General features: G+C 35.3%; 1 protein-coding gene across 10 annotated transcripts in view; it reads right to left on the bottom strand.

The window, feature by feature from the left end:
• Nucleotides 1-2,228: 2,228 nt before the first annotated feature.
• The window catches only part of HLTF (helicase like transcription factor), a 49,764-nt gene continuing 33,138 nt past the window's right edge, over nucleotides 2,229-18,854 (bottom strand). For 2 of the 10 annotated variants that reach the window (XM_072792336.1, XM_072792339.1), the window contains exons 18-26: nucleotides 18,361-18,540; nucleotides 12,572-12,696; nucleotides 11,913-12,091; nucleotides 9,752-9,877; nucleotides 9,317-9,429; nucleotides 8,780-8,960; nucleotides 6,612-6,692; nucleotides 4,255-4,426; nucleotides 2,229-3,417 (exon numbers count right to left, since the gene is read on the bottom strand). In XM_072792336.1, coding sequence (XP_072648437.1) covers nucleotides 4,274-4,426; nucleotides 6,612-6,692; nucleotides 8,780-8,960; nucleotides 9,317-9,429; nucleotides 9,752-9,877; nucleotides 11,913-12,091; nucleotides 12,572-12,696; nucleotides 18,361-18,540 — 1,138 coding nt within the window. In that variant the 3' untranslated portion in view covers nucleotides 2,229-3,417; nucleotides 4,255-4,273. Of the gene's footprint in view, nucleotides 4,427-6,611; nucleotides 6,693-8,779; nucleotides 8,961-9,316; nucleotides 9,430-9,751; nucleotides 9,878-11,912; nucleotides 12,104-12,571; nucleotides 12,697-18,360; nucleotides 18,541-18,854 lie in introns of all 10 variants that reach the window. The other 8 variants (XM_072792337.1, XM_072792340.1, XM_072792331.1 and 5 more) reach the window with 5 other exon arrangements.

The raw sequence follows: 18,854 nt of genomic DNA, 5'->3' as shown, positions 1-18,854 counted from the left end.
GAAGAGGCAGTTTCAGGACTCTGCTGTGACATTGTGATGGATTCAGGTCACCATACATAGCTCCCTGGGCAAAGGCTCCTTACGTCTTGCACTAAGCAGTTTCTTGTGATCTACTTATTCTGTATTCACCTGTTTTTTGAGATCCTGTCAAACTATCATTTCTCACTACTGTTTTTGCCTAGAATAAAAATAGGAAAAGAGTCAAATGTTCAGAAAGGACCTCTGAATGCTAGTCCTTTTCCACGGAGTCAACTCCAGTTGACCTTGAACACGGGTTGAACTGTGAAGGTACAATTACACATGGATTTTTATATAGGTGTGTACACACAGTAACATATACACACACGCAGTACATTACTGTATTTTCTTGTTCGAATTTTAATTTTCTCTAGCTTCATTATAGGAATACAGTATATAATATATACACAAAGTATGTGCTGAGTGTTATCAGTAAGGCTCTGGTTAACAGTAGGCGCTATTAGTAGGTAAGTTTTGGGAGAATCAAAAGTTGTATGTGGATTTTCAACAGCACACGCAGGGTCAGCACCCCTAACCCCCATGTTGCTCAAGGGCCAACTGTATATGGATTTACCAAAAGCTGTTGTTTTAGGTGATCAAAGCCTGAGTCCCTGGTTGAGATTAACAGAAATCCAGTCTTCAGGCAACCAATACTGGCATGCAACAATAGGTAATCCAAATTTTAAGTGTATTTTGAAAGTCTCTGTGTTGGAAGAGATCACAACATTCAAAGCCTTTTCTTTTGATAGCTGAGAAAAGGTATCAAAGCATCACATTTGGTGAGTGTGGGACAAACATCTCACTTGGTGTTTTTGTCTTAATACTTCTTGTCCTCCCCCCCCCCTTTTTTTTACATTGCATAAAAGTGAAAAAGCTTACATAATTCTTGTTTTAAATATTTATTGAAGGCTATTAGCTTCAGAAATCAGAAAGGATGACAGCATCAGAAAAGAGGACAAGTAGATCATAGAAAATAGCATATAATGTGCATGAAAGTATCCAGTTAAGAGGCTAAAAAGTCACTGAACTAGCTAACATTTCTTTCCTTGATCTTTCAAGGTGAAGTACTGACTTTTCCAAGCAAAGCTGCACAATTACACTTCAAAATCTTCTCCAAGGAGCCTAAAATACCAAGGGTCAACTAGGAAGACACATAAAATGGCAACGATACAACTCAGATTATAAAACATTTGATAGAGGATCAACATATTTATTTTTTTTATCTTGTGAACAGTGGCAGGTGGAATAGGCTTTCGCTAGAAGACAAATATGCCTACACAGAGGTCAGATCTGTACCTTCAGAGATTAGCTCCATGCTTGATCAAGGTCTGTAATTCATGCCTAAAATGAATGTTCATCTTAAATCTCCTTACTCCTACTGGTCTTTGCAAGAAGCAATTAAATCTCCTTCACTATAACATTTCTCATGAAATATTTATCTTTTCTTTACCAACATATTGATACCAGGTCAAGTCTTCTTTAAAAAACTACAATGTTGGGGCACCTGGGTGGTTCAATTGGTTATGTGTCTGCCTTCAGCTCAGGTACAAATTTCAGAATGTAGAACTGAAGAAAGGTTACTACATACTTCTTAATAAATGAAGGAAACTATTACACTTTTTACAAATATTTTAACATTAATATAGTCAAAAAGGTTAAACATCTTTCTTATTAAGCCAAATATAAAATTTGTCCTCATGTTTAACATATCTTCCAAATCCTAATGAACAGAATTTTGGCAGGTTCTATAAATAATGGAAAAAAGGTACATCAGTGCCCTTGACTTCCCCCAATAGAAAACCTACACTGCCTGAAGACGCTAGTTTTATTGGCATTCACTAGTAATAAACACAAGGTATTTTCTTGATTTACTATTCCAATCCTAGATTAGGGCAAAATTTCCAATGCAGAGTGCTATCTAGTAATACCACTCTACGTAAGTATTGCACCTCCTTTTTTTTTCTGACAGATGAGGGAAAAATAATTGGAACTAATGTTTTAGAAGATAAAAGGCATTTAACTTTAAAATGTATACACTGATTTCTAAACAATTTGGTCAAACTGAACAAAATAAAAAGTGTTAAGAATGAGTAAACTTGTATTCTTAGTATTTTATGTACTACCCGTAGAAAGCAACTGTGTAATACAGGTATGAGATTTCATAAAAATTTTCTTCAAAGAAAAAGTCACAAAAATTATGGCACAGAAGCTAATTTTTGAAACTTTTATTGATTTTAAAACAAAGTCCAGTTGAACCACAAAATTCTGTTGGAACCACAAGTGGGAATACAATGTCTTCAAGATATCTCTAAAGCTATTCTACATAATGATGAAACAGAATTAACAGCATAGCATAATACGAACTTTTCATTCTGGTGGTTTATATTATTTTCTTAGGATGAATTAAATTTGTTTAACACCATTTAAGAGGACTGTACAAAAACAGGTATTTTTTAAATGACTTGCCAAATTTATCATTATGAATGTTTAAAAACAAGTCTATAAATGGGTAAAGAAGCAAGCAAAGTCTTCACTTTTACAATGAGTTTGCAAGGCTTTGTCTTTCTAAGCAAGAAGAGTTTCTTTTTTGCTGGAAATTCTTTTTGTACTTAATCTCATGGGAGTATTGGTACACAGATACCCACATACCATATTTCATGAGATTTTCATCAACCTGATTTTGTGTAATGCTAGTTCTATAAGGTAAAGAAATTCCCTACTGCTCCTAATGCTAGTAGACCAACCCCAAGTTACTAATCCATTCTTGTCGAAATGTCTGTTGATCCTTTTAACCAGGACTCTGCCCTTACCTGCTGCCAAAGAGAAAAGTTGCTGGGAAGACTCTTGCTGTCTAATCCACTGTTCCTTGGAGCAAGAGACCACCCCGCACAGGGAGGGGGGAATTTAGCTATTGATAGACTTAGCACATATCTAGCCGTATGCCCAGAACACAACACTGCCTCCAACCTCCTCTTTAAGTCAAGTTACTTCTTAACACTATAAGTAAAATACAAGGTGTTCGTATGTCTGCATGGTCAAACAGGAAGCTTCTCCTGTTACAGTAATCTTTCTTTGGATTAAAGTTTCCCTTAAGGAAAAACACCAATATCTATCGTGATTGCCAAATGTAGAGCTTATTTTAAATGTGACTTAGTCATCTAGAATGCCATAGCAACTACTGATGAGAGTCTGATTATTAACAAAATAGAAAAAGAGGACTAATTTTATAGATAAATGTAAGGATGAATTACTGAAGTTCCAAAATCAATGTCTGATTCTAAACACAGTAACAAATCTTTCCATTCAGGATTAAGATGTCTTTAAGAGTTGAAACGATTTTTGGAGGTCATCCAGCCCAACTTCCATCCAGATATCACGCCTCTCACATATAGTAGTCTTCTGAATTATAAAAATTTATAAAGTTATTTTTTTAAAGAAAAGCTACATAAATAAAAATTATCTCTATATATAGAAATACCTATTCAGCAATCCCATAATTTAAATATTCAAATTAAACTGGGTAGAACTGGTTCCTTCTCACCCCTACAGACTGTATTTACACACTAACACATCAAATTACGTTTAAATAATAGTACTACTTGACTGAAATGGAGAAAAAGTGTTCTAACACAGTCCCTAATATTTTCATAAACCTAAAACTGTAAATCACATAAGTGAATTGTATATTGAACTGTAAAAAAAAAAAAAAAAAAAAGTAACTTGCTAATCTGGACAATGGTCTCATTTAAGGTTTGATTCTGGAATGTAAATACGGTTTTTCAAAATAATAAAATCTCTTGTAGATAGTCTATGTATTAATCGTTTACAAGGACTATGAATCCATCGCATCACAAATGGGAAGCTCTAGTGATTAACCAAATGTGCCCAACACAGAAAATAACTCTATTTGGTCAAAAGTATAAAAGGTCTGACCTTATTCGAAATATGAAAAAGCTGAGTATTTGAAAGATATATGAAAATACTCAGCAAAGACACTGTGAAAACCTGAATAACAAAGTAACTTTCTAAAAAAATTATTTTAGGCCACAGTATATAACAGAACTTATTGCTATTTGAAATATCATTAAAAATAGGTTTATATATAGAAGAGATTATGTATCAGTAATACTAATATAAAACGATATGCTCCTTTTAGAAGACATACTCTCTAGATCTCATTTCTAAAACTCTGTATTGTGATTTCCAAAATTTCTGTATATATCTAATCAAACTGACCTTACCAAAATCCCACATATTATAAATCAATTAAAGTTCTGATTTCATTAATTTTAGCTTGTTTCATTTCATTAGCATTTGTCTTTTTAGTTCCAAAGGCTCCAGCAGCAAGTTCTCTTTTTGTGTTTTGTATTTTCAGCATATTTTCTTCAACAGAATCCTTTACAATGAACTTTAAAAAGAAAAAACAAAAAGTACTTTTTAGGTCACAATATTTAAAATCTTCAATGTAAAAAACGAAATAAAAAAAAAAACGAAATGATTTCTTATAGCATTACATAGTTTCAAAATTGGTCAGTAATCTATTAGAAACTGTTTATCTCTCCTTTTTCTCTCCATATACAATGAGCATATTTAGAAATGCCAGAATAACCAGAGCTGAACATTGCTTTCCCTCATCTCGCAATATAGTTGTCTTATATAAAAAAAGTATGGCTATAAGGCTTTTTGTTACATCTTAAGAATAGCACCAAAACCGGGACGCCTGGGTGGCTCAGTGGTTGAGCGTCTGCCTTTGGCTCAGGGCGAGATCCCAGATCCTGGGATCGAGTCCCACATCGGGCTCCCTGCATGGAACCTGCTTCTCCCTCTGCCTGTGTCTCTGTCTCTCTCTGTGTCTCTCATGAATAAATAAATAAAATCTTAAAAAAAAAAAAAAAAAAAAAGGAATAGCACCAAACCCAGCAAACTTTATAGGCAACACTAACTGCAATACTAGCAAAACAAATTCAGGATTTATTTAAAATGAGATTTTCCCAGAAATGGAAGAATGTGCGTTTATCTGGTTTAACTTATAATGTGGAAAAGGTAAAGAGACATCCTCTCAACAGATGCTTAGCTTATTAAGTAATTCTGATAAAAACCTTGATAAAAAAAACTTCATTAACCTATAAAATACATGTTTCTCAATCTTAAGTGTATCCACTAGAAATTTACTAAGAACAGTATACTCAATGTAAAACAAAAGGAACAGTTCAAAAATGATTACTATCACTGCTAATACAACATCGTATACAGGTCCAGTTACTGTGATAATTAAACAAGATGTATGTATTACATACAACTTTAATGAAACACAAAAAAGACCTAAATGAGAGAAATACTAAATTCTTGTATGGGAACACTCCTTATTTATAATAAAGACCATTCTTAAATTAATCATAAATTCAATAAATCCCAGACAAGATTTCTTAAATGGGATCTGGTAACCTAAATCCAGAAAGTTAAAGAGTAAATAGGGAATTTCCAAAAAGAAGGGTAGGTAATGAGAGCACTCTGCCCTGCTAGGTATCAAAGCATACTTTTAAAAAACCATTGTAATTCTGAGAGTAATACTGTCCTGGGAAATCAATAAAATAGGAACAAAGTCCAGGAAGGAACACTGATATATATGAATTAGTTTATGGTAAAAGTGAAATTTCAAATCAGTAGGAAAAAAGGATATACTTAAAAATAAAATGGCTTTTCATTTGAAAAAAGAACCATATCATGAATCCTAAACAAGACACAAAATATTTTATAAGCAAATATTTACATCATTCACATACATCCTTAAACCTATTTTGAAAGCAACTTCAAGTTAAAAGAATTCTAAATCCAGAATTCTAGTTTTCTTTTCTTTTTTTAAGGTTTTATTTGAGAGAGAGTGCTCATAAGCAGGGGAGGGGGACTGAGTGAGAGGGAGAAGCAGATTCCCCAATGAGCAGGGAGCCCAACACACGCTCGATTCCAGGATCATGACCTGAGCCAAAGGCAGATGCTTAACCAACTGAGCCACCCAGGCATCCCCAGAATTCTAGTTTTCTTAACCAGTTCTGAAGAAGTACTTGCATATAATATAATGCTCATTATGGCACTGTTCTTATTAGCAAAGTATTAGACCTGCTAAATCAATTATGATGTATCTATTTGTGGATGTAATTGCACAACAGTGTGAAAGGTACATAATGCCACTTAACTGTACACTTAAAAATAGCCAAAATTATACTGTTATGTATGCTTTACCACTGGGAAAAGAATAGGTTTTATATGTTTATATGGTAGTCGCCAGTATATACTATTAAGGGGGCAAAATATGTTGCAGAATATAATAAAGTATGATCCCACTTACCTTAAAAGAAATTTTTTAAAGGAGAGATGTATACATACAAATGAATCTATGTAAACAGAGAGAAAGGGACTTTGAATAACATGTAAAACTGCTGATGGTGGTCTCCTCTAAAGGAGATTAAAGCTGACCTTCCTATTTTGTTCTGCATAATTATTTTGCAATCTTGTAACATATTCATGCATTATTTATATAATCTTAAAAACCTTATCAACCTAATTTTAAAATAGTAGATGGCTTAAAAACTCACTTTTGTGATGATAACTTCTTGCTTCTGGCCAAGTCTATGGCATCTGTCAAAGCACTGATCTTCAGCAGCCGGATTCCAGGCCTAACAAGAATATGAATTACTTTATTACCACCCTGATCTGTGAGTGTTCTGCACAAATCCTTTGATTTCAGTACTACTCATTTACCTTTTACAGACTCAAATTTTTCTGACCAAATTCAGATACTGACATAACTGCTCTGAGGAAAAAAATACACCTCCCCCCCCCAACTGTGACAGCCACAGCTATCCCCCTCCCCCATCATTTCACTCCACTGCTTCCAGTATCTAATCCAGTGCCTGATATACAGAAAGCACACAGCATGAGTGCTTGTTCTGTAATCACATAGTATCTTTTCTTTCCATTTTAAAATTGATCTGTCTGCTTAACGGGGGGGGGGGGGGGGGGGGGTTATACATCCTCTTAAATGATTTATATCAGAAAAGATCTGTAATTTGCAAATTATATAATTTGCAGAAAAAGGTTTTCTCCCCTTTTGCTGGTCTTTTTCTTTCACTTTCTTCCTTATCAAGAAGCAAATAACTTGCGTATCTGTCCAAAAATCATCGTCTAAGATTACCCTCAGGTTAGTTAATATAACAAATACATGGCTACAATGATTTTTTTTAAATCTAACAATAAAATATTAAAACTCTAGCAAAGATTTAAAACTTCATTCACTGAATTAGTAGTCCAGAGTGCCTACAGCAATCTGTGCTATTAGAAAAAGGTACTGCAGGGATCCCTGGGTGGCTCAGCGGTTTGGCACCTGCCTTTGGCCCAGGGCGCAATCCTGGAGTCCCGGGATCGAGTCCCGTGTCGGGCTCCCGGCATGGAGCCTGCTTCTCCCCTCTGCCTGTGTCGCTGCCTCTCTCTCTCTATCATGAACAAATAAATAAATAAATCTTTATTAAAAAAAGAAAAAAGGGGCAGCCCTGGTGGCGCAGCAGTTTAGCGCCGCCTGCAGCCCAGGGGTGATACTGGAGACCCGGGATCGAGTCCCACATCAGGCTTGTTGCATGGAGCCTGCTTCTCCCTCTGCCTGTGTCTCTGCCTCTCTCTCTCTCTCTCTCTGTGTCTCTATGAATAAATAAATAAAATCTTTAAAAAAAAAAAAAAAAGAAAGAAAAAGGTACTGCTCCTCTGTGGTGCTTCTCTTAGGTCACAGTTTGGTGAGTAAAGTTCTACAGCTAGGCCTATAGTGTACAACCACAAGTGACAATACTGTATTAGATGCTAAAATTTATCCAAAATATTCCATTAATGGTACTAGTTTCTAAAACTGTGATGCTGGACCACCTGTATCTGAATCACCTATTACCTATATAAAAATGCTGCTTCTGGACAGCCCAGGTGGCTCAGCGGCTTAGCGCCGCCTTCAGCCCAGGGCATGATCCTGGGGACCTGGGATCGAGTCCCAGTCAGGCTCCCTGCATGGAGCCTGCTTCTCCCTCTGCCTGTGTCTCTGCCTCTCTCTCTCTCTCTCTCTCTCTCATGAATGAATGAATAAAATCTTAAAAAAAAAAAAAAAATGCTGCTTCCTGGGCCTCATCCAAGAACTCCTTAATCTCTGAGGACAGAGGTCAGAAATTACATTTTACCTAATTCTTTGCACATTAAAACTTTAGATCATTAGCATCATGATGGTAGCTACTTTGTCTACCTTATTTATAGCCAGATTCCTGGTGTCTCTAAGACTCCCTGACACAACGCAGGATTGTATTATTTGTTAGCCAAATGAATGAAACCACTACACCAAAGCATTACAGTTAATAGAAACTAATTCTATATACAGAGGTAGAAAATCACAGCACAGAAATTAAGAACATAGACCCTGATCCTGGTTTGCATTTTACTGTATGATATTGGGCAAGTTATTTTACTTCTCTCTGCTTCAGTTTCCTCACCTGTAAAATAAGGACAATAAGACCTCACAGGGATCTCTCACAGGAATATTATAGAGATACTGTGAGAATTTCAGTTGATATATGTCAAGTGCTTAAAAGAAAGTCCTCAATAAACATTTGTTATTATCTATTTCTAAAGTTTGTCTAAGAATTTTCAGTTACAACAATGAAGGTATTACCAAATTTATTAAAAAAAAAAAAAAAGCTTAATAACATACTGAAAAGTCTACAGAACTACTTACTGGATCCATTAAAAACACTCGAGAAGCTGCAGAAAGATTCAAACCAACTCCACCTGCTTTTAAGGACAGAAGCATTATAGTTGGAGATCCTGCTTCAGTGTTTTGAAAACACTGAATTGATTCAACTCTTTTCTTCTGAGCCATGGAACCATCCAAACGAGTAAACACAAATCCAGAGGCTCTAATGGAGGGACAAAAGAGACAAGTAACACTTTACATACAATTTTTAAAATGTTAAGTAATTACAAATTTCTTCATTCAAACTAATCCTTCCACTCATTTATTCAACTCATTATTGAATATTTATTCAAATATTTGCTAACCATCTACTACCATGTCACGTTCTGAAGTCAGTTTTTTTTCTAATACAGGACTTAATCTTTAAAATTCTAGGCTCCCAGGAAATATTCTTTATTGTGACTACCATTTTAGACAGATGAAATGAATAGAACTGGTAGAACATTATTTTTTGCTCTCCAAATCAAAACACTTACATAAAATCTTTTTACTCACATTGAGAATCAATACTGAATTTACCTGAGCGGTGTTTCTATTAAAGACAGGAATGTTGTAAACTGAGAAACAACTAAACTTTTTATGTTGGGGTTCTTCTTTCTTAAGTCAATCAGTGCATGCATTAGAGCATTAATCTGAAAAAAAAACATCAGGACACCCATTAGATTCCATTTTGAATGGGCAAAATACATATAACTTTTTTTTATTAGAAAAGAATGGTCCTGCCCCATTATTTCCCTAAAATGCAAAGTAGAAGACAACTAATGTTTTTAGAAATTAAGACGGAAAGAATACACTCAAACTGAAGTTCCTTGCCTCTTAAATCCACCACTATCAATAAAAATGTTAACACCAACCGAGTATTATATTCAAATGATAGGATTATAAGCAGAATTATTTTAAGATGTGGTATCCTTATATAAAATAAATACTCCAAATATCGTCCATGTGTATTACCTTCGAACTGGATGTCCATTCTGTATTAGACTTTTTCTCAGTGTCACATGCCAGTTCTTCCGGAGGACATTCTAATAAATTGTCTCCATGTATATCATTTCTGCATAAAGGACATTTAGCATGTGGCTATATAAGAAAAAATAAGATATAAGTTTATCCAAGAAACAAATATAAACTTCCCTACAATTTTTTAAAAGTATGGTAAATTCTATATCCTTAATAGCTAACATTAGACTTTTTTATTAGATTCATTCATTTGAAATAAATCTGTACACACTGAACTCCAAGCAGATGTAATATTCTTATTTGTTAAGTGGGACTGGGTAAAAAAGGGAGCATAGCTTATGGTATGTCATCTTGACAAACAGTAGGAATCCAAAACAAGTATTATAAAATAATTAACCCTTAAACATGGGTTTGAACTACAGAGGTCCACTTATATGAAATTTTTTTTCAATAAATACAGCACAGTAAAATAAATGGATTTTCTCTTATGATTTTAGTATTTTCTCCAGTTTACTTTATTGTAAGAATACCACATATAGGGATCGCAGGCTGGCTTAGTTGGAGGACATGCAGTTCTTGATCTCAAGGTCACGGAATGTAAGCCCCACATTGCATGTAGAGATTACTTAAATAAATAAAAACTTTAAAAAGAATACCACATATATAACATAAAAATATGTGTTAACTGTTTATGTTATCAGTAAAGCTTCCAGTCCACAGTAGGTGATTAGTATTAGTAAAGTTTTAGAAGTTAAAAGTGATACACAGATTTCAACTACACAGGCAGTCAGCATCCCTAACCCCTCCCTGCATTGTTCAGGGTGAACTGTACTATTTGCAGACCAGTCAAGAAACCATGAATAACAGTATCTTAAACCTAACTACAACACAGCACACTACTTGGAACTGTCTTTAGAAGGGAAAAATGTCCTTCTTAATAGCTTATAAAGCTGGTCTAGACCTGTTAAATCCTATCAGGCTCATTCAAAGCAGTATTTGTTGTGTCCATTTGTACCAAGACATACTAATAAAATATCTCCTAAATAACTATACACCAAATAACATTGTAACAAAAAAAAAATTCTGAAACTGAAGCTGTTAAAAGTCAATATAGTAAGGTCACCTTTAGGGATAAGGTAACTGACTGGACAGGGACACAAGGAGACAAAAGTAGTAGTTACATGGATATGTTTACTTCATAATCAACTGTACAATCATGATGTGTTTTTTTTCTATATGTATACCAATGAAAATGTTTTTAAAAACTCTACCCTCAGCTGAAAAACTGCTTAAACATTATTCCATTCCAAAAAACTCTACCATAAATTAGAATCCAGACCTACCTTATCCAAAGCCACACTGAGACATGCTAGAAATGTATATAATACCACCAGACTCTAAACACTTAAGTTAAAAAATCATGTTAAGTATCTCAAATTTTTATATTTTAGATATTTTGGATAAATAAAAATATTAACTTCATCTGTTTCTGCTAGAAAATTTAAGATTTTATTTATTTATTCATGAGAGGAACAGAGAGAGAGGCAGAGACACAGGCACAGGGAGGAGAAGCAGGCTCCCTGTGGGGAGCCTACTGCAGGACTCGATCCTGAACCCCGGGATTAGGCCCTGAGCCAAAGGCAGACGTGTTCAACCAGAGCCACCCAGGCACCTGTCTACTAGAAAATTTAAAATTACCTTTGTGTCTCACATTACTGATCTATTTATTGGACAGCAATGATCTTAATAATAGAACTAGGATATTGCCTATGAACATGCCTCCAAAAGTATAGTTGTCTTTTATGGTTTTGTTTTTTTTTAAAGATTTATTTTTTCATGAGGGACACAAAGAGAGACAAGAGACATAAGCAGGAAGAAATAGGCTCCTGGAGGGCAGCCTGATGTGGGACTCGATCCCAGAACTACAGGACCATTCCCTGAGCTGAAGGCAGATGCTCAATTGCTCAGCCACCCAGGCATCCCGTCTTTTTATGTTTAAAAGGACTTAATTAAAAGAAATATATCACTGACATAATTAACCATAAATTGAATCCAAGTGCAAAACTCCTTATAGTCTGTTGGACTTAGGTTTTCATTACACTCAAGACTGACCAGTGTACCCAAACACTGAATCTGTACCTAGGATAAAACTAACCTGCTCATTCTGAATGACTTGGCAAATACAGGGTTTACAAAAGACATGTGCACAATGTGTTATGACAGGAACCGTTAAAGAATCCAAGCAAATTGCACATTCTTCATCAGAACCTGAGCTCAGAATTAACTTCATCTTCCTTATTAACTTCTTTCGTAGTTCTTCAGGTGTATCATTTCCTAGAGAAAAGGCTGAAAAATTAATTTCACAGCACTATTTGTAATATGACTAGACAAGCTAATCTTCCTTATACAGGAAAAAGGTTTTATAGTTTATAGTCTTTATTTAGGCTTTTACTATCTCAGGAAAAAAAAAATAGTTTAAATTTAAAATTCAGAAGCTAAAATAGTAGCTAACCCATATAATATACCTTACACAAAAGCATTATTAGAATCTGCACATACTACCACAGAATAAAAGGCAGATCCAATTCAAAATGGCAATGTAAGAGTATCTATCACTGGAAATCCTGGAAGACATCATTATTATTCCATTTCATTGGTAAGAATTTGTGGGTATGTTCCAGTTGTGTCCTATTCCAAAAACAACGTCCATTTAACAAATAAGACACTATATTTAGGGCATAAGAAAAATTTCTCATTCTGATTTAAAAATCCCTAACAAATGTAACAGTAGATATGTAAGCCATATCTACTTACCTGAGGGACCACTGGAAGACCCTGCATTTGTAAGAAGGTGAGTATGACAACAAATCTGCCGCAGTCTAAGCAAAAGCCCCAGGACATCCGCATAGTGTGCAAGGACAGTCCCTTCATTAAAATACCTAGAAGTAAAAAAAATGTTAAATATTATGAAGGCCTCTAAACAATATTATTTCCTATTCTAAAACAGTGGAATAAAAATGGCATTGTTCTTCTCTGGAAATGACTTCAAAACAATGGAAAACAGAAAAGCCCAACTACCTTTAATGGAACCACAAGAGATTTGCAACAATAAAGCAAAATATATGAGAAATGGTTACCAATTGCAATAGAAGTCAGATAGGGAGATGCTGAGAGAGAGGACTGCAGATCTCAAACAAACCTGCTAGAGCACAATTCTTCAAAATAGATGGCATGCCCTGAGGGGAAAATCATCATCTTTCATGTGTAAAATTTGACAAAAACAGAGTGCCCGGCTGTGGTCTGAACTTGCAAGGATAAGTTTTACACCAAGAAGAGAAGGCAAGCTAAGAAAACACAACAGACCTACTATGTTTTCAGTAAAGATTATGGGCACAAGATTCCACATTATAAGGAACCCTACAGCTTCTGACCTTTGTTGTATAAACACAAATAATACCTAAAAAAACTCAGATATAACCCTGAGTCATAATTAAAAAGGATATTTCCTATTAGTCTGGGACACAGCTATGCCTCCTCTTCCCCCTTCATATTAACTTTTTGCAAATAGCTAGGCCAGAAAGAACTCAAGACATTCAAATATAATAATCAGCAAAGATCAAAGAAGGAAAAAATGGCAATGAAAGAAAACTCACCAAAAAAAATATTGCCATAGAACAAATAAAAATTATGAGCAAGGATAATGCCATGATTTACTATCATGGCAAAATAACAGATGAAAAATGAGGAGCTACAGCTCAGGAGTGTGAAGAAGAGTGAACCATTAGAGAAATCAAAGTGACACTGAAATCAGCATAAAAGAGACAAACCACTGTGGAAAAACATAGGAAAGAATGTGGGAAACAGAAGAAATAAAAAGTAAAACAAAAATATGTAAAAAATTAGCATAAAATGATACCCATGGAAAACAAAGAACATCCAACACATAAAGATAAAATAATGGAAGAGGGGATCCCTGGGTGGCGCAGCGGTTTGGCGCCTGCCTTTGGCCCAGGGCGCGATCCTGGAGACCCAGGATCGAATCCCACATCAGGCTCCCGGTGCATGGAGCCTGCTTCTCCCTCTGCCTATGTCTCTGCCTCTCTCTCTCTCTCTCTCTCTCTGTATGACTATCATAAATAAAAATAAAATAAAAAAAAAGTTTAAAAAAAAATAAATAAATAAATAAAATAAAATAATGGAAGAGAAAACATTTAAAAAAACTTTACAAGAAAAAAAAAAAAAAAACTTTACGAGAGAGAGAGAAAAAAAAAAAAAGCACAGATTTAAATGGTACCACAATGTTCCAGAAAGAAATCAACAGAGAGAGGTATTGGTCAAATTGCTAGACTTTAAAGAAAAACATAAAACAAAATCATGTTTTCAATAGAAATATTCAATAGAAAGTACAGCAAAACAATGACAATACAGGCTTCTGAAGGAAGAATGGGTGATCCAAAAATCATATACATCTATCACATTATTTAGTACATTAAGGCAAAAGAAAAAGTACAGCTTAATGATTAGGAGCACAGACTCTAGAGCTAGACTGAGTTCAAAACCTGGCTTTGCCAATTTAACTGTGAAACTTTGGGTAGGTTTCCTAACTCGCATACTCAACTTCTTCAGCTTTAACAGTGGCATGGTAGTAACATATACCTCACAGGACTGTCATATTAAAAAAAAGTTGGGATCCCTGGGTGGCGCAGCGGTTTGGCGCCTGCCTTTGGCCCAGGGCACGATCCTGGAGACCCGGGATCGAATCCCACGTCGGGCTCCCGGTGCATGGGGCCTGCTTCTCCCTCTGCCTATGTCTCTGCCTCTCTCTCTCTGTGTGACTATCATAAATAAAAATTAAAAAAAAAAAAAAAAGTTAACACATGGAAAACAGGGCAGCCCCAGTGGCGCAGCGGTTTGGCGCCGCCTGCAGCCCAGGGCATGATCCTGGAGACCCTGGATCGAGTCCCACATTGGGCTCTCTGCATGGAGCCTGCTTCTCCCTCTGCCTGTGTCTCTGCCTCTCTCTCTCTCTCTCTGTGTCTCTATGAATGAATAAGTAAAATCTTAAAAAAAGAAAAAATACATGGAAAACATTTAGAATAGTGCCTGGGCTATGGTAAGTAATATTTATATCTATCTAGATGTATATATATCTGCTATTAGTAATTGTAGTACTATGTCAACAATTACTTCTAAATATTCAACAATATGGGGATCCCTGGGGGGCTCAGTGGTTTAGCGCCTGCCTTCGGCCAAGGGCGTGATTCTGGAGTCCCAGGATCGAGTCCTGCATTGGGCTCCCTGCAGGGAGCCTGCTTCTCCCTCTGCCTGTGTCTCTGCCTCTCTCTCTGTGTCTCTCATGAATAAATAAATTTTATTAAAAATCTAAATACATAAATATTCAACAATACAAAGAAGAGACAATATGAAGTTGAACTTACAAGCTCTAGAACCAAACTGCCTGAATTTAAATACCAGCTCTGTCATTCACTTGCTGTGTGACATAGTATAAGTTACTTAACTGTTCTGTGCCTCAGATTCTTCACCTAAAAAATGTTGGTAGTAATTATTATACTAAGTTAGATTATTGTTAATTAATACATATAAAGCAGTTAGGTTAGCTTAGTATGGGTAGCTTAGTCAAGCGTGCAACTCTTGGCTTAGGCTCAGGTCATCACCTCAGGGTCGAGATCCAGCTCCATGTTTCACTAACTAAATAAAATCTTAAAAAAAGAAAAAAACCAAAAACATATAAAGCACTTAGATGAATGCAAAACACCTAGTAAGTGCTCAATAAATGTTGCTAAATGTATTATATATTAAAAAGAATACTTTAAAAATAACCTATATATTTTCTAAGGATTCAATAAAGTTATTCCTTTAATCTTTTCAAACAGATTAACCTTCACAGTCTATTCCCTGACATGGTCACTTACTACACTAGAAGTCAGCATTTCCGTTTAACAAATCTCTTTTGAGTACCAGACAATTAGAGTAGAAGCCTCCTCCAACCTCACTAGCCAGTCTCTAGAGGTCTCACTAGACCTCTTCTCTAACATCACTCACTCTTGGTGATCTCATCTAGTCTTGTGCTTTAACTGCCATCTACACGTAGGTGACTTTCAAATATACATCAAGAACATTCCCATAAACTCTAATCTCATATCTGACTACAAGACATCTTCACTTAGAAATCTCAGAGGCATCATACAATCAATGGGCCCAAAACCGAGCTTCTGTTCTTCACTGAAAAAACTGTTCCTTTCTTAGTCCTATTTCTACAAATGGTAATTCCAACCTTCTAGTCATACTCATGTGAAAAACCTGGTGCTGGGGAGCCCTGGGTGGCTCAGCGGTTTAGAGCCGCCTTCAGCTCAGAGCATGATCCCAGAGTCCCAGAACTGAGTCATGCATCGGGCTCCCTGCACAGAGCCTGCTTCTCCCTCTGCCTGGGTCTCTGCCTCTCTCCGTGTCTCTCATGAATAAATAAATAAAATCTTAAGAAAAATAATAAAGAAAAACCTGGTGTTATCTTTGACTCCTATCACTCCTCATATACCATTATCAATTAGCAAGCTCTTCTGGCTTTGCCTTCAAACTATAACAGAATCCAGCCATTTTTTACATCCTTCATCACTACTACTACAGTAGTAAAACCACCATCATCTCTTAGTTTGATCACTGCCCACTGTTCTCTTTATTTATGCCCTTACTCCTAGACTCTAAATCTTATTAACACAGCAGCCAGTGATCCTTTTAAAACATTAAGATTACATCACTTTCCTAGGTCAAAACCCTTCAAGGTTTTCTAATCTAATAGAATGTAAAAGCCCAAAAGTCCTTGAAATATGTGGACTGTCTTATGAAACCATTGTGTACTCCCACTCCAATCTCTGACATCATCATGACATCTTGCTCATATTATCCAGACACACTTACCTCTTTGTTGCTCTTCAAACTCACCAAATATACTCTCAACTCCGAGCCTTTATGCTTGCTGTTCCCTCTGCCTGAAATGTCTCCCAACTCCAATGTCTTTTACCTTTTAGATCTTTTCCCACAGAAACCTTCTCAGAAAGGTCTTCAGTGAATACCCTATTAAAAACTGTGTCAGCACTCCCTATCCCCTTTCTCTGCTTTAAATTTTTCCATAAAATTTAATTTTTAAAAATTGTCTCTTCCCTGCCTTAAAGTGTAAACTCCTAGAGGGTGGAGATTTTTGTCTATTATACTGTATCTCAGTATGTGTTACACAGGCACATACTAAATTTTGGTTGAAAGAATAAAGGAACTTTCAATCACCACTGTAAGATTCTGAACTCTGAAATAACTTGCTTAGTTAGAAAAATCTTTTTCAATCTCTCTAATTGCTGTTAAACCTGCTTTGAAATTCAATGGAAGTTCTTAAATTTGAACTTGAATTTATTTTCTCAACCCTCTTCTGCTTTCACTTGTTTCCTACTCATTCTGGTTCCATGGGCACTCACATCAAACATGTCCTTGCTGAACTAGAATTTCTCACTTTCTACCAACCCCGCTCCCTTTATAACCCTACTTTATCAGTTCCTATTCCCAGATTATACATGTTGTTTGGTAAGTCATATTGACTTCTATATATATCCAATACTATGTGAAGCCTATCTACCACTCTAAGAACTTACAACTTATTATAATGGCTGTAAATCCTGCTATCTTCCTCAACTTCCCACCACCTTTCTCTGCAGATACTCTTGTCTCTTATTTCACTGATTATACTCTTTATCCCTTACTAGGCTTCATTTTTCTTCATCAATTTGCTTTATTTTCTTCTCTACCTATAGTCTCCTCCATGTTCTCTTCTCAAGGCAGTTAACCCAAATAAAATGCAAAAATTTGACAGAGCAACCAACTATCAATCCTATGTACCAGTCTTACTTCCATCTTCCTCTTACAAACTTCATGAAAAATGGCCTAACCCTACCTACTGCTACTACTTCCTTATAATTCCCTTATTCCTACAATTTGGTACATGCTTCACTATCCTGGTGAAACTATGTTAAGAGTTTACACCGGTAACTTCTGAATCACCAAATTAAACAGCTTTTCTAAGTCTGCATTATATGACACTACTGACCATTACCCTCTTTCTTGATTATGCGGTCTTCCATGGGATTCTCCAACAGTTTTTTTTTACTTTTTTTCGTAATTCTGCCCTTGACAGAATCTTCTACAATAATTTCTCTTTCCTATTTCTTAAATGTGAACATTCCCAAGGTTTTGGTCCTTAAATAGGTTTATTATCTCTTTATATGTATACTTCTCTCAATGTTTTTATCAATTTCCATGACAGAGAGCCAGGAATAGAAGTGAGCAAAGTCTTCTGACTAGTACTCAGAACTTGACATTTCACATATACTTTTCATTTTCTTCCTAACTTAAGGACTTACTTGGTAAATTATAATACTATTTCATTTACTTCAACTACGAATTTGTAAAAAAGGAATTTAAATAAAGAAGCAAATTAACTTTATACTTCAGACTTTACTAACATTTCTAAGAAATATTATTCAGTTAAATAGGAAAGAAAATAAAAATTATTTTCTAAAATGGCTTTCTTTTTTCCATACCTTCCAATAGTAGCTCTGCCTTCATTTTTCACAGACTGATAAATTTTTCTCTCTTCATCTGAAAGTGTAATGTGCTGAATAAATACTTTACGTTCTGGTAACTCCAAAACAGGTTTGCCTTTAATTTTGCTTGTCTTTGTTCTTCTAAGAGTAATATTTTTAATCAGGGATTGCAAACGCCTAAGTCAAAATAAAACAAATAATTACGTAACTTTTTACTTCTATAGAAGTTGATTCAACAAAGACAAAAAAGAATATTTTAATATATTACTATTTAAGAACCTAAGTAAAGGTTTTTTTAAAAAAAAATCTTTTGAGTCTTACCCAAACTGATAATCAGACATAAATTCTACCAATAGTTACAATAATGAATTCCTTGACTTCAATTCAATACCTGTCACAGTTTAATCTTCTTTTATCCTGTCTTTATTTTTCTTACTTCTCCCCATTTTTGTTCTTCTAGTCACTACCTTTACTTCTTAATTCTGTCAACG

This window comes from Canis lupus, chromosome 22 (assembly GCF_048164855.1).
Source record: "Canis lupus baileyi chromosome 22, mCanLup2.hap1, whole genome shotgun sequence".
NCBI lineage: Eukaryota > Metazoa > Chordata > Mammalia > Carnivora > Canidae > Canis > Canis lupus.
This window is presented reverse-complemented; position numbering and strand designations above follow the sequence as displayed.